A 13,869-nucleotide genomic window follows, 5' to 3' on the forward strand; every position below is an offset into this window, starting at 1 on the left:
ACTTACTCCTATCTTTTTTTTTTTAAACAAAAACTCCGTCTCAATTGAGATTATGGTCAAAGTTCAGTTCACGTACGCCGACGGTCAGACATGAGAGATTTGATCGCCAGTTACTCAAACACACGGCTGCAACACCCGGCTGCTGGGATGATGTCCACATCCCATCATCAGCAACCTGCATTGTCCTGCAACATGTTGACAAGACAAGACAACAGAGGGAGAGGGGTTTAAATACAAAGAGAAAGGGTGGACACAGGTGGAACACAAAGATGGGAGCACACAGAGGGAGAAGATCATTGTTTTAATAGGAAATATGAGGTGAGACACGCAGGGGCAGACACAGAGACCTGACACCTCGTATTCCAGGCATTCTCGGTGAGAAACGTTCCAAGAATTGGGTCAGCACTTGGTCTCCCGCTAATGACGTTTCACGGGTACAGAGAACACAAGTATGGACAAGTATAGGTATTGGAAAATAGCCGTGATGAAACCTTGAACTAACATTGATCAGTCAGTCATGTGAAATTTTCTCTGTTTGAGAACAAGCTTCTGGAGTGAGAGAAAACATCAGGTGATGTCTCATGAGTCCTGGTGCAGCCCGTCTGTCTAAACCCGCACCGCTACACTGTTATCTTCCCCGCCTGCAGCCACAGATCAAGGATACCTGCAAACCATCGCCTGTCAGATAACACACACACTCAGGTCTGTGTCGTGAGCGTGAGTAAAACAGCCCAGTTGCAATGTGTGCAGGTATGCACAGATACGTGGCAACTATTCTTACTGCTGCAGAGCAATCTGGCTCCTCTCTCCTCTCATCTTGATATTCAGCATGAAGACAAAATCATAAAATCGGTCAAATGTCTTATGATATTTCCTTTTTGAAGAAATTACTAATCTCTGAACTGTATTTCTTCAGCTGCCGCTAATGTTTCACGTCGATGCTCCTCTGTGGCTTCCTTGCATTCTCTCTTTCCTTCGAGCTCGTGACTCCACAGTTCATCTCATCACCACTGCATCCATTCATCCATCAGGCAGCTTTGGTCATTCTGTGTGTACCAGAGGGATTAGCAGCAGGGCCAGAGAGGAGATGAGATGCAGATTACGACAGAGATAATGGTGTTTGGATTTAGAGTCACTCGGAGGAGGCGGAGGGGATTCAAAGCTGCGGCTTTAATCACAGGTGAGCCATGTGCTCTCTGAACCGACTGAAAAGGATGAATCAGCACCAAGGTTCAGAAGAGAGCAGCTGACCGCACTGATCACAAACAACAAATGAAACAAGAGCAGCTTCTTTGTGTCAGTGAAATAAGCAGATTCACATGTATCTTTTGTTGCAGTTGATCTTTTAAAAAGAAACAAAAAAACACTTGATGTTATTTATATCTCACACCTAAACATTCCTTCCAGCTCTGTATATTCTCACTGTTAAACCAGTCAATCATTTCTCATATCTTAGCAGTTTGCTGCTTCTAGGCGAAGTATGATATAAGATATAGAATAGTCTGGAACTTCTAACATCTGTATAGTTTCACTTGAGGTTATTTTGACAATATACAGTAGAAGTTATTCACAATCTGCTGGTTTGAATGAGATGACTTTAATTTAAACAGGAATTCTATTATAGGAAAAATTTGGAATTAAGACACGCGCACACTTTTTGCTACATCTGCTATAGAAAAGAGACATTTCCTGCATGTGGGACTTATTTAAGTATATTGTGAATTTGTAGAAAAGATTCTATCTATCTATCTATCTATCTATCTATCTATCTATCTATCTATCTATCTATCTATCTATCTATCTATCTATCTATCTATCTATCTATCTATCTGAGTTATCAGTTAGCGCAATGTCGTCATCTCGTGGCAAATCTTTAAAATGCAGGCGTTCAACAGATTTAATGAAATTGTCACGGGCAGAATATGACGTTCATAATGTGTTTATATGTATTATGGAGTGGTTATTCTGTGATCCTGAAAATATTGAAATTATAAAGATAAATGAATACAAATATAATCATGATCGGTCACGTATCTGTAAATCTAATTCCGCACATTCAAAACAGCTGATGACACGAGGAGCATTACATTTCTAATGGAAATAAATACACATGCAATCACTTGTAATTATTCTGATAACTGCAGTTATTGAGTTGAAATGCAATCATGCATTTTTATTTCTTTTGATAAAATAATTGCAATTATGTTGAATCTGCCGATCTCGCTCACATCAACAGAGCAAGATGGCGCTCCCTACGAAACAGTGAGTGCTAACATGCTAACCTGGTTGTGACATTGCGGGATCGAATACAATCGACAGCTGTTTAAGATGACTGGAATTGTAGTTACAGTCACGATAACTGACAAAATTCGATGCCGACGCCATATTGTTGAAGCTCAGTGTTGCCATATAAGTAGAAACGGGGGTTGGCGTCGTGCTAACATCGAGCTAAGCTAATCTGAAACAGGTCGTTTACGTTCAGGAAACAACGGTTCATTTGTGTAAAAACCCTGTTTATGTCATTTCCAATCGTACCACACAGTGGCCGGATTATTATTCTTATGACCCAACACAGTGTTTCATGTGTTCTGGAACAATTAAGTGTTGCAGGCAGCACATTCAGTGAAAAGGTTGTTGATGTGTTTTTATCACTTTAAGCTGTGACCATTTCATGACATTAATTATATATTTGTGGACAGTCAGTGTTCGTATGCAGATATTTACAAGGTCTGTTTAAAGCAACGTCTCTCAATACTCATTTTAAATTAGCCCTACATGCAGGAATGTCTCGCTTGTAGAGACAGATTTAGCAAAAATGTGCGTGTGTGTGTGTGTGTGTGTACTGTCTTAACTGCATATCATGAATATTGTATATATTATTAATAGATTCCATATAGTATAGTAATTTTAGTGCACATATCGTGTAATATAAAGTGATATACAGTTCTCTTTTCAAACCGAAATGCACTGCACCAGCAAATACGAAAGCATGCAGTCATGCAGCAGGATAATCATTTGGTATTCATTCATGTGGATGACTTAGTTTTGGTGTCACAATCTTTTACTGATGGAGAAATTGCCTTTTGCATGAACTCTATGACATGGTTTAATATCCTCCTTTGCGGTTTTAATGTAGGTATGGGCTGATCTTGCCCCAGAAGAAGGGAGCAAAGAATGCGATGCTTCAGAGACCTTCAGTGTTTGGGGATGACTCCGATGATGAGGTCGGTCAATTTTCCAATCCGTAACATGTAGAGTAATTAAATTAGTGAGATACTGCATGTGAACATTTATATATTTCTGTTTTTGCTCTTCAGACTTCAGTTGGGGAGAGTCTGCAGAGGGAGGCGAACAAAAAGAAGATGATGAAGCAGGTGAAAGATAGATAAAGAGTTTATGTGACGTGTGTGTCATTGAGTGCAGTTTTTCGGATTTTTCTCTTCTCTTGTTTTTGTCTGAAGACTCGTATAGAGATGCAGAAGGCCCTCGATCAGGACAGCACTGTGTACGACTACGACTCTGTTTATGATAACATTCAGAAAGAAAGGTTAGAGAGCAACAAAAAGATCCTGAGTGGCGCTGACAAAAAGGTGAGATGTTTGTTTTGATGCTATATATTAAGCATTTTGATTTCGCACCCTTTGTCGAGCTGACAACGGTCACTTAATTTGTTTTATGTTCTGTTTTTTTTATCTTTTCCCGACAGCCAAAATATATCCACCAGTTAATGAAAGCGGTGGAGGATCGAAAGAAAGAACAGGAACGGAGGGAAGAGAGGAAGATTCAGAAGGAAAGAGAGGCGGAGGGAGAGCAGTTTGCTGATAAAGAGTCCTACGTTACTTCTGCCTACAAACAGAAACTGCTGGAGCAGAAAGAGGAGCAGGAGAGAGAGAATAGAGAGGCAGCCATGGAAGGTTAGTTATATCGTTTTTAATATTAAGTTTGCCACATCAGAAACAACTTCTGTCACTTTTAAGAAATCTAAACTTCTCAAGTTTTCTGATAAAAAAAAAAAAAGTTTAGGACATTAACGCTCTCCGTTTTGTATTCATTTTATCCTACCACAAATAGCTTTTTTTCTCAGAGCTCCCAAACCTGATGAAGTATAATGAATAATTTTGCCATTCTTTGTTCTGTTTAGCTGCTTTGGATGTGAAGAAACAACAAGACCTGAGTGGCTTCTATCGACACCTTCTCAATCAGACTGTAGGGGAGGAGGCCATACCGGATCGCTCCGCAATTAAGTCAGTTAAATCCCTCATCGCCTGCCAAATAGTAAAACAACAAGCACCCAAAAGTCTACTCAGCCTTTAATTGTTTCTCTCATATCTTCCACAGAACACCAAAGGTTTCCGAAGACGCACAGCAGATGTTACCCGTCACCTCGCCAACGTCCCGTGACAATATCCCAAGTTCAGGCAGCGACAACGAGGAGGAGCAGGAGCAGAAAACTGGGTTCAGTAAGCCGGCGGGCATCTCCGCACACTCAAAACGCCAGTACAGGCAGAGGTCGCCTTCATCGGAGAGCGGAGAGGAGAAGGAGAGACAGAAGGAGAGAGACAGACATAAGAAGAGCCACAGAGACAGAGGAAGGGACAGGGACAGAGACAGAGAGAGAGACAGAGACAAGAACAGGGGGAGGGAAAGAGACGACAGACACGGAGAAAAAAGAAGTGACAGGGACAGAGGGAAAGACAGGGACCGAGGCAGAGACGACAGGGACAGAACGAGGGAAGACAGGCACGGAAAGAGGGAGAGGAGCCCCAAAGAACGAGAGCGGGAAAGGAACGGGGACCGAGAGAAGAGGAGGAATTCAGATGAAGACAAGAGGAAGGAGAGAAACCCGGAGAAGGGGGTGGTCGTGGAAGAAAAAGCGGTAGAAAAGAAGGACGCGCCCGAGGGGCACCCGAAGGAAAAAGAGGATGGCGAGAGGAAGGAAGGCCACGAGAACGCGGAGACGGAGGACAATGCCAGCAAGTTTGTCAAGCGCAGCACGGATCAGACGGTGACTTCAGCTCGAGAGCGCTACATGGCCAGGCAGATGGCTCGCTCAGCATGCAAGAGCTACGTGGAGAAAGAGGAGGACTAGCGGTGCACTGTGAACTCATCCCTGAATATCACCCAGCACTGGTTTTCATTTACAGATTGTCACAATATAGAATGTTTTTCTCACACATCCTTTGAAAAAAAATAAAGTTTCATCTTGCTAGAATTTCAGTTTCTTCAGGATGTTGTTGTTGTTTCAGTCAATTCTATCGTAGAATAAGCATCTGCTGCAGCGCTGAGGGGGATCTACAAACGTTTTGAAATTCACTATGACCACAAGCGTACTGCTGGTTACAATAAATAGCTTCAATTGTTTCACATAGAACCTTTTAGTTTCATCTCCGTCCAAACTTTTGTCTGCAGGCACAAACTCCTGAGTGATTCTAATAGTTTCATAATCAGACAGGGTGACTGCAGAAACACACAGCATAGAGGTCTGTGGACGTCCAGAAACTCAAGACGAGTGGGCTATTTGTTTATTTTGTGTGTGCTTCATTGTGGGAAAGTTGTCATCCAGAGAGGAATCGGCTCTTTGTTCGCTACAGTGTTGCACTTTGTGAATTTTGTATTTTCTTTTTGGTCACAAATAACATTTTTCTGGACTTTATCACCTTCTGACACAAGGTGGTGATGCTTTTGAAAGATGTAGCACTTGCAATAAATTCAGGTTCTTTACATTTAGTGCTGAAACCACATTATAGGCTGTGTAAGCTCTGTTGTCATTTTGTTAGTAAACACATTCTGTGGGGTGTTTTTTGGAGAGGACAGACAAACTACATTGTAACAGAGAAACAGCAGCGAGGCTCCATTATTTTGATGATACTGTTAATGTGATCGTATCATTATTGACTTTAATCTTTTCATGAGACAGTAAATCAATTGGTTTTGATTCATCTGTTCACTGTGAATATGATCATTTTGAGCCTCTGTGTGATTACATCCAGGAAAGATTAAACAAATAGGTACTTTTATCTAATTACTTAATCTGGAAATCTGGATGAGTGAAATAACTTGTAAACCAGTGATGTTGTGTTTATTTACTTTTGTATCTTTCTGATCTGGGTAATAAAGTTTTTTTTTGGTCTGAAGTGTATTTTGTTGTTATTTTGTGGTGGAGTGGTTAGGATTCATGCATCACAGGACTAAGTGTGTGTGTGTGTGTGTGTGTGTGTGGATGGATGGTAAAGCGTGTTGCCAAAAAAAAAACGTTCCGGAGAGTTCAGAATACAATCACGTTTATTAAACGTTGCACTGATTACTTAATGGTGTTTCAGCTTCATGTTTCTTCAAGGAGACAGCAATTCCATTGAAATTGATGCTTTTATTGCATGAATCTCCTCTTGCGAGGCTCCTGTGCTGCGTTCAGCCTAGTTGTACAGGCTGAAGTTGGAAAACTGGAAGAGAAGGAGGCAGATTTTAGAAACACTGATTATTAATGATCTCTACACTTAACTGCTCACTACTAGTAAATGACAAGAGAAAACTTATGAGGTTGTACTATAAGGCTTGATATGTAAGCCTAATTTAACTTTTTTTGCAGTTGACACAATATATGTTGCAATAACAGTGCTCTATAGTGTGGAGACAATACATTCCGGAAATCGAATGAGAAAATCATCCAACTTTAAACAGTTTTTTCAGCAATAAAAATCAAATATGTGTGATTTTGGTCGGTAAGGAGCTTGAAAACACATTTTATTACTTGCAAGTGGAACATAACTTATACGAATTGACTTATCAACACTGTCATGACAGATCTTGACAGGTAAACAATAAAGAATTAGAATAATAATTTATAAGTCTATATAGTATATAAGTATATAAGTTTATATATAATAATAAGTCGAATGCATTTCATGGTAAAGTAATTATACCTTTTATCACATTATTATTACTTAACTCACCTCACACGAATACCATTTAAAAATTGTATTGATACAACAAAGTATGGTGCAGAGATGATGAAACACTGAAATCTCCAACAGAATTTGAAAACACATATTCCTTGTCAACATTATACTACTAATAAATCTTAATTATCTCTGCTTGTCAGTTCCCAGATGGTTTGAATATTTCTGTTTTGTTATAGACGATTACAGAAATACACCAGAAGTGGTTGAAATGAAACTGCAGTTACCTCCTCCCAGGTGAAGTGGATAACGCCACCGGAGGATTTGTCCTTGAAAGTATCTGCAATGAAAGAACAAGATAGTTTTGTGTTGTTTTTTTTGTTTTGTTTTTGTTATTTAATGGAGCACATGAATCACTTTTAACGCAAGCTTATTCAAATGTTTTCTTCATTCAGAGCCGAATGGTCTCCTGACGTCACTCACTGGTTATCTTGTCCAGACGCAGCATGAGAGTGATGAACTCCTCCAGGGAGGTGGTGCTGAAGCCCGAATAGCGGAACATCATCAGCATCACCATGCCGTCATTAACGTCGATCCCTGGTACAGAGAAAAAAAACAAAAAAGAAAAGAACTGATGAGTTCCCTCTACTGCGATCACTCTGAGGCTCAAGGCAAACAGAAACAGAGAGCCGGCACCTTTGGACTTGACGGCATTGTTGAGCTCTTGCTCAGACAAGGTTCCGCCACGGTTCACGTCGGAGCGGTGGAACAGATCCTGTGAAAACAACGAAATTGATACCAGGTATATCATTAAGTTTACAAATACATACCGGAAGACAAGCAGGGGAAAAAAGAAAAAAAATTAAAATCCACACTACTGTATTGATAATAAAGTTGCTCACACACTGCTGCATTACCTTGTACTCAGTGATCTTTTTCCAGAGAATTGAGAACTCTTTAAAGGTCATCGTCCGTCTTTGGTCAAGCTTAATATTCAGTTAAGGAAATGTCAATTAAAAAAACACGGGTAAAATATTTGGCTCGTAATGAGAAAGTGGAGATTCTTGCCAGTTGAAATGAGTTTGCATGTCCTCTATCTGGGTACTCTGGCACTGTATTCTATCAGAGTAATTAGTGACTCATAGTGTTTGCGATGCACATGGTGGCGCGGCCTCAGCTGGAGTAGTGCAAGGCACACGTTTAAGTACTCAAGTACAAGGATACATCCACCATCGCAATCATGCTCCTGCACGTATCAAAAGAAAAGCCGTACCGGGTCCCTGAGAATGGAAGCGATGGAAGACTTCAGTAAAGTGAATTTTTTTTTTGCTGGATGTCTTAAATCGAAGAGTTGGAAAATTTGTGAAAAATATCGACTGACCGTGAGGGAAGTTGTCACTCAGCAGCTTCTGGAGCTGTATGGGATGCAGCTCATCTCTCTGAGAAATGAATCAGTGGCGGTGAGTTCAAGACAAAGAAACGCGAACAAGCAGGTGGACGTGTGGAAAAAGACTGATATCAAACCTGATCAGCGTAGCGCTTGAACAGGGCACGGGAGGGATCCCGATCATTGCTGTCGTCTTTGTCCTTGTCGGGGATCTAAAGTAGAACCAAATACATAATTTAATCACTAACTGGGATCTGAGCTGCAAGCTGTAAATTAAAAGTCAAAGCTACAGTCATTATACCTCAGGAAGAATGAGGCTTCCCTCATCCTTCTCCTCCTCCTCATGGTCATGGTCATGGTCGTGGTCGTGGTCATGGTCATGGTCATCTTCATCTCCGTGATGAGGACTGGACGCAAAGAAAATAACCAGTCAGTCCCTTCAGTGTTTTGTCTTTCTCTCAGTATTTGTTGGATTTATTTGGGTCTTTACGTGATCTTAGCGTCAGCCTTGGTGTAGATGGTGATCACAAAGTCTGCAGTATCATTGGTCCCAGAGGTGGAGGGGATGATGAGATACTCTGCAGGCTCCAGGCTGTAGAGCTGAACCAGATCCCTGGTGTAGCTGTAGACCTGCGCGTTCAGTGGCCTGTTCCTCCTGAAGAAGTAGGATCCCAGGCGTCCCTGCTGAGTCTGAAGGGAAACTCACGTATTTGTAATAAATCTGAATCAACTATAAGGAGGCTATGTACTTGCAAAATGTGACGTATGTGCAGTTTGCGTTGGTTTCTGTGCTTACCCCGGGTGGAATCTGTTGAAATATAAATGAGAAATATGTTAATAAACTTTTCAAGTAATTCACAGTCACTGCTGCCACATCAGTGGGGCATTCTGTGCCATCTTACGAGTTTTACTTAATAGTCTAAGAGCCTATGAAAACTACTTGATCGGTTCCTCAGGGCTCCATCCTTGGGCCTCTTTAATTCAACACCTACATAGTCTCTCTGGCTCAGATCATGGAACATTACAACATGTTGCAGATGACACACAGTTCTACATATCAGTGTCAGTGAATGACCACGGTCCCTTATACCTGCCGAGTAAGTGCATAAAAGAAATGAATGAATGGACTTGACAGAACTCTTTTTTACTTAAATCAGAAAGAAAAAAAATTAAGCATGGCTCGATGTCACTCAAGACAACAAACCAAGCCAGAAATCTGGGTGTAGTTGTGGATTCAGGACTGAACTTCAACCATTCAGCTACAACTTCAATTGCAATGTGTCTGAGTGGTTAAAAATCATTAGAAATCCAGTGAGCACACCTTGTAGATCGTGAGTCCAGTTGAAATGAGCCTTCTCTGTTTACGATTCTCCTCCTGAGGTTTCTGCATCAGCGAGATCATGATGTTGTCGTCGTCTTTCTCGTTCCTGTTGATGATGTCCACCTGGATGCGATACTGAGGGTTTGTGTAGAAGGAAGCTGTAGACAATGGGAGACAAGGAAGGCAGGAGTCATTTTTCTTCCAAATAGTCAGGTACTTTTTTTTTTGTGCTTTAGAATGATTTCAGAGGACGGTTTATTTATTTCTCCTTTGTGAGATCAATAAAGGCTGATCTTATCTTATGCTTGAAGTTTTTAAAGCGGGCTCACAGCTGTTGACGTTGCCGCCTGCAGATCTCCCTGCAATCCAGCTGCCGTCGTAAGTCATGCACTTCCACTGGCAGGTCAGGTCTCCGTCGATAAAGTTCGGGTTCTCGCAGCACATGGAGATGAGGTTGAAGTAGCGGCAGAAGTCCTCCAACTCCATCCTGATGGAAACAAAAGGGTAGTAAGATAGATTTGGATAAAATGATTGAAGGAAATGCATGTGAAGTACACAATGTTGGAAACAGAAATGATTATTAAATGCTTCTGTGAGCGAGTTACTTTCTTCATGCATGACAACAACAGTAGAGCTGCTGTCTCTCTGTATCTACTGTTATCTCTATGTTTCTTAGTTATGCCAGCTGCTTTTTGTCTTTTTTAAAGATTCAAGAACATTCTACGGTTTAGAGCATCTTTCACCACTAACTTTACTTCATATCATCAGACTGCCTCACTCATCAAGCTCGGCTAATGTGTTTGAGCGACTCCACAATAGTACAGCATCATTTAGACAAAGAGACGTAAGCTAATGGAGGAGTTACTTTGCCTCGTGTCAGAACTTGACTGACTTCAAGCTGTTTGAATACTGGCTGAAGTCATCCACAATTGTTTTGTTTTTTTAAAAGGGGACAGATGTTTAGTGCAGTTTAACACATTTCTGCTCAGTTTCTTTTGAAGGATGTTGGTGAGAAATGTTGACTCAGAGCAGTTTATTTACAGAGTGTGGTACTAATTCAATTTACCAGAACTCTCCATCGTCGCGGTTGAAGCACTTTTCCCGATCCTCTGGGTTCACTTTGTCCCACATGTCTGACCTGAGAACAAAGAATAAATGACGGCATTAACTGCACACTGAGTGGAAACACATTCCTCCATTATTGTTTACAGAGTAATGCTTTTTTGTTAGTTTTTATTTTTAAATTTCCAATTGGTTTTAGCAGTACCATGTCATTGTAGAATTAATGCACGTACTTGTCACTCCACTTTCCGTTCCACTCTTGTTGGCCCCAGGGATTCATGACGCGCACCAGCCTTACTTTGCGGCCATAGTAAGTGACCTTCAGGGGAAATTGTCAGAATGGAATCAGAAACGTGTGACGTCTCCAAGTTAACGCTGGCACAGTTTACTTGCCGTTTACCTCAGTGACACCTGTGACGGAGTAGGCGTGTGCGTCCACCAGTCCAGTGTGTGCAACAGTGTTTATGATCTTGTTCTGGAACAGGTTAAACATGTCACTGAAGCCCCAATTTCTTTCTTTTCTTTTCTTTTTTTTTTTTTAAATCTCTTGTTTTTGAAGTTCTCTAAAGCAAAGTGATTCTCACTCCTTTGGCGGCGGTCCCGCAGCAGATCATTGAATTGCAGCCGGTGGCTCTGCTCAGCCTGAGCCACAGCTCCTCACCATGACCCGAATTGTGCTCCTGCTGGAGGTCGTAACTCATGTTCACGCCTCCACTGAAGTCCTTGCAGGCCTCTGATGGCAGCCCAGCGCTCATGTCGGCGTAGGTTCCGCACAACCTGCAGGAGGCAGATGTAAAAACATCTCACTTGTTGATTCTTTTCTACACTGGATAATTGCAATAGTCTCATAAACGAGTGTGTGCGAGATCGCCGTACTTGGCGTATGCTTTCTCCAGCAGAGGAACCCAGAACTCGTTTCCTCCTTTGCAGTGCACAAACAGCAGCTGCTTGTTAGCTGTTGGCAGAAGGTCATCAATAACCACGTCCACCCACTTGCCAAAGTGCCAGAACTGGAGAGGAATAAGTGAGACTCAGTAACCACAGTATATTGTGAAGGCGTGTCGTGAAAGTGCAGTCAGGTATTTACTCTGAAGTGAAAGATTCCAGCGTAGTTATTGAAGGACTGGTCCATGGGCACGACTTGAGCCATCAGTTTTTTGTGGAAAGTCAGTGAGGTGATGGCCGCCAGAAACCAGCAGTTACCTGATCAATGGAGAAGAAATTATCAAATCACTGCGACATACATCACGGTTTAATCGATTTTTCTGTTTTGGCTGTGGCAACCAATAAATGGAGGCCTTTATATGTAAAGCTATACAAAACAGATACCTACCCACACTGCCTTGTCCAAAATCAAATCTTGAGGCTCCTTTTGTGCAGAAAATAGGCTCGTCAGTCTTATTTTGGGCTTTCAGGATTTCCTGGGCAAAAATGGATTATATAAGATAATGAAATTTATTTTTTTTCCCCCAAAAAGCAACAAATAAATGTGAGGTTCGATTAAAATTAAATTTACCGAAGGACGAAGCCATTCCACTTGCATGTAACCGGGGACGTCGACGTTTCCCAGAGAGCGGTGGTTGGGTGGGAAGCTGTAGTCCACGAATAGTCGCCTCTTGCGTTGGTGGTTATCTTTCAGCTGCATGTAGTCCTGGTTTTTGTACTTGGCAGGGCTGGAGGCGCTTCCCTCGCTGCCATCTTGGTAGCGGAGGTTGATGATCCCGGTGCAGGTTCCAGTGGCACTCATGTTGACCAAACGCCTCACAGGGACTCTGCAATTAAAGAGTGAATGTTGTAGAGGGGATCTGAGCCTTGGGTAAAATGCAAATACTTTTTTTTTTTTTTTTTTAAAGAGAAATGGAAATACGTACCTGTCAATTGATGGGGAAGAAAACTGCTGAGTCCTTGCAAGAGGAGAAACTTGGAATTGCCAAGTCTGACTGTACAGCGGAGAAACCCCTACTTATAGTCACACAGCCTTACATAAGGATGGAGCCAGACCCTCCCCCTAACGTATAGGAGAAGGGGCCAAGAGGCTTAAAAAAAGACCACAAAACCGGTTTTCTGGTAAATCATATCCATCAGGATAATAACACCTGTCATTCTTACTGTCTCTTCTCATGTCATGCCTGCCAGAACTGCTCAGGGTTTGTTTCTGCTCAAGGGCAAAACAAAAAAGAAAAAAGTCCAAGGTCAAAAACCTAAAACATCACTTTCTAAAATCCGTCCCTCTTGCTGCAATCATGAGCACTGAATAAATGCAACTTTGGTGTTACGGTCTGGAAATAATGACAATTGGTTTTTTTTCTTGTGTTATACTGACTTTTTTTCCAACAAACAAAGGAAAACTGTTGTACCTTCGAATCTGCTGCTGCTAATTGCATATGTCCTGTCATGAATTGCGGCCTCTGATTTAATGTAAAGGCTTGCAATCATCCCATGTCTCATGATGATTTCAACTTGAAATCCCCCTGAAGTGATTACAAACCACACACCAGCAAAACTGAAGACTTCATAAAACCATTGAGATAATTAACATATCTTCTCTCCTTATAATTGTACACGTTCTAATGAAAACGCAATTCTTGTAAAACTCTTTTTCCTCTCTTCTGACTTCATATTTGTAGGCTGTAGGTTTTCCCAGACTATGATGGTGGGATTTTGAAGGCCTGCCTTCGGCAAATTTTCATCCTGAGAACAGTCACGCACATTAAAGTCTATAGGACACCCAAATTACATGTCTGATACATTACGGCTTTTTGAAGTGGGAATAATAATATGTGGAATGAGATGATGGAAGAAACAGAAAAAAAGGCAGCAGCACTGCATTATATAACACTGCATGTACAGGTACAATAAAGGCAACACCTCGAGCCAAGAAAACATAAATCCCACAAAGAACAGTGGGAAAAACATGGAAAAGAAGAGGAACAATAGAAGCTGTCGACAGGAGATTCAACATTCAATGTGTTTGCGCACTGGTACTCTGCCAGAGGCAATCCAGTCGGACAAACCCTGTAAGTACCGCCTCTCGGTGTACAGGTGTACTCTTCCTGCGGGAGGTATGTGCCTTCCTTTTTGCAGGCTAATAAATGTCTCTGTACTCTCCATTCTATACTGCTGGAATTTATTTCCCCCTCTTGCGCTCAGGTTTGAACTTGCCTTTGGGAAAAGATCGCTCAACTGTACACATCCGTCTGAGC

At 41.6% G+C, this 13,869-nt stretch overlaps 2 protein-coding genes across 2 annotated transcripts; one reads left to right on the forward strand and one right to left on the reverse strand.

Moving 5' to 3' along the window:
- Nucleotides 1-2,242: 2,242 nt before the first annotated feature.
- On the forward strand, nt 2,243-6,134 carry nsrp1 (nuclear speckle splicing regulatory protein 1; the record flags this gene model as incomplete). The annotated part of the gene is made up of 7 exons (XM_080509343.1): nt 2,243-2,262; nt 3,137-3,224; nt 3,318-3,374; nt 3,462-3,590; nt 3,707-3,914; nt 4,142-4,244; nt 4,339-6,134. The coding sequence occupies 7 exons, from the start codon at nt 2,243-2,245 to the stop codon at nt 5,087-5,089; spliced, it is 1,356 nt and encodes a 451-aa protein (XP_080365469.1). The 3' UTR covers nt 5,090-6,134.
- Nucleotides 6,135-6,413: 279 nt separating this feature from the next.
- Nucleotides 6,414-12,413, reverse strand: LOC308139187 (calpain-2 catalytic subunit-like; the record flags this gene model as incomplete). The annotated part of the gene is made up of 20 exons (XM_080508534.1): nt 6,414-6,440; nt 7,184-7,236; nt 7,380-7,493; nt 7,593-7,671; nt 7,814-7,882; nt 8,121-8,176; nt 8,278-8,335; nt 8,421-8,495; nt 8,585-8,690; nt 8,774-8,973; nt 9,605-9,762; nt 9,934-10,091; nt 10,671-10,742; nt 10,900-10,985; nt 11,067-11,141; nt 11,251-11,443; nt 11,543-11,676; nt 11,754-11,869; nt 12,000-12,087; nt 12,183-12,413. 20 exons carry the CDS (start codon nt 12,411-12,413, stop codon nt 6,414-6,416), a joined length of 2,148 nt encoding a protein of 715 aa, XP_080364660.1.
- Nucleotides 12,414-13,869: the final 1,456 nt, after the last annotated feature.

The sequence above is a fragment of the Blennius ocellaris genome (assembly GCF_963422515.1).
Source record: "Blennius ocellaris genome assembly, chromosome: 14".
NCBI lineage: Eukaryota > Metazoa > Chordata > Actinopteri > Blenniiformes > Blenniidae > Blennius > Blennius ocellaris.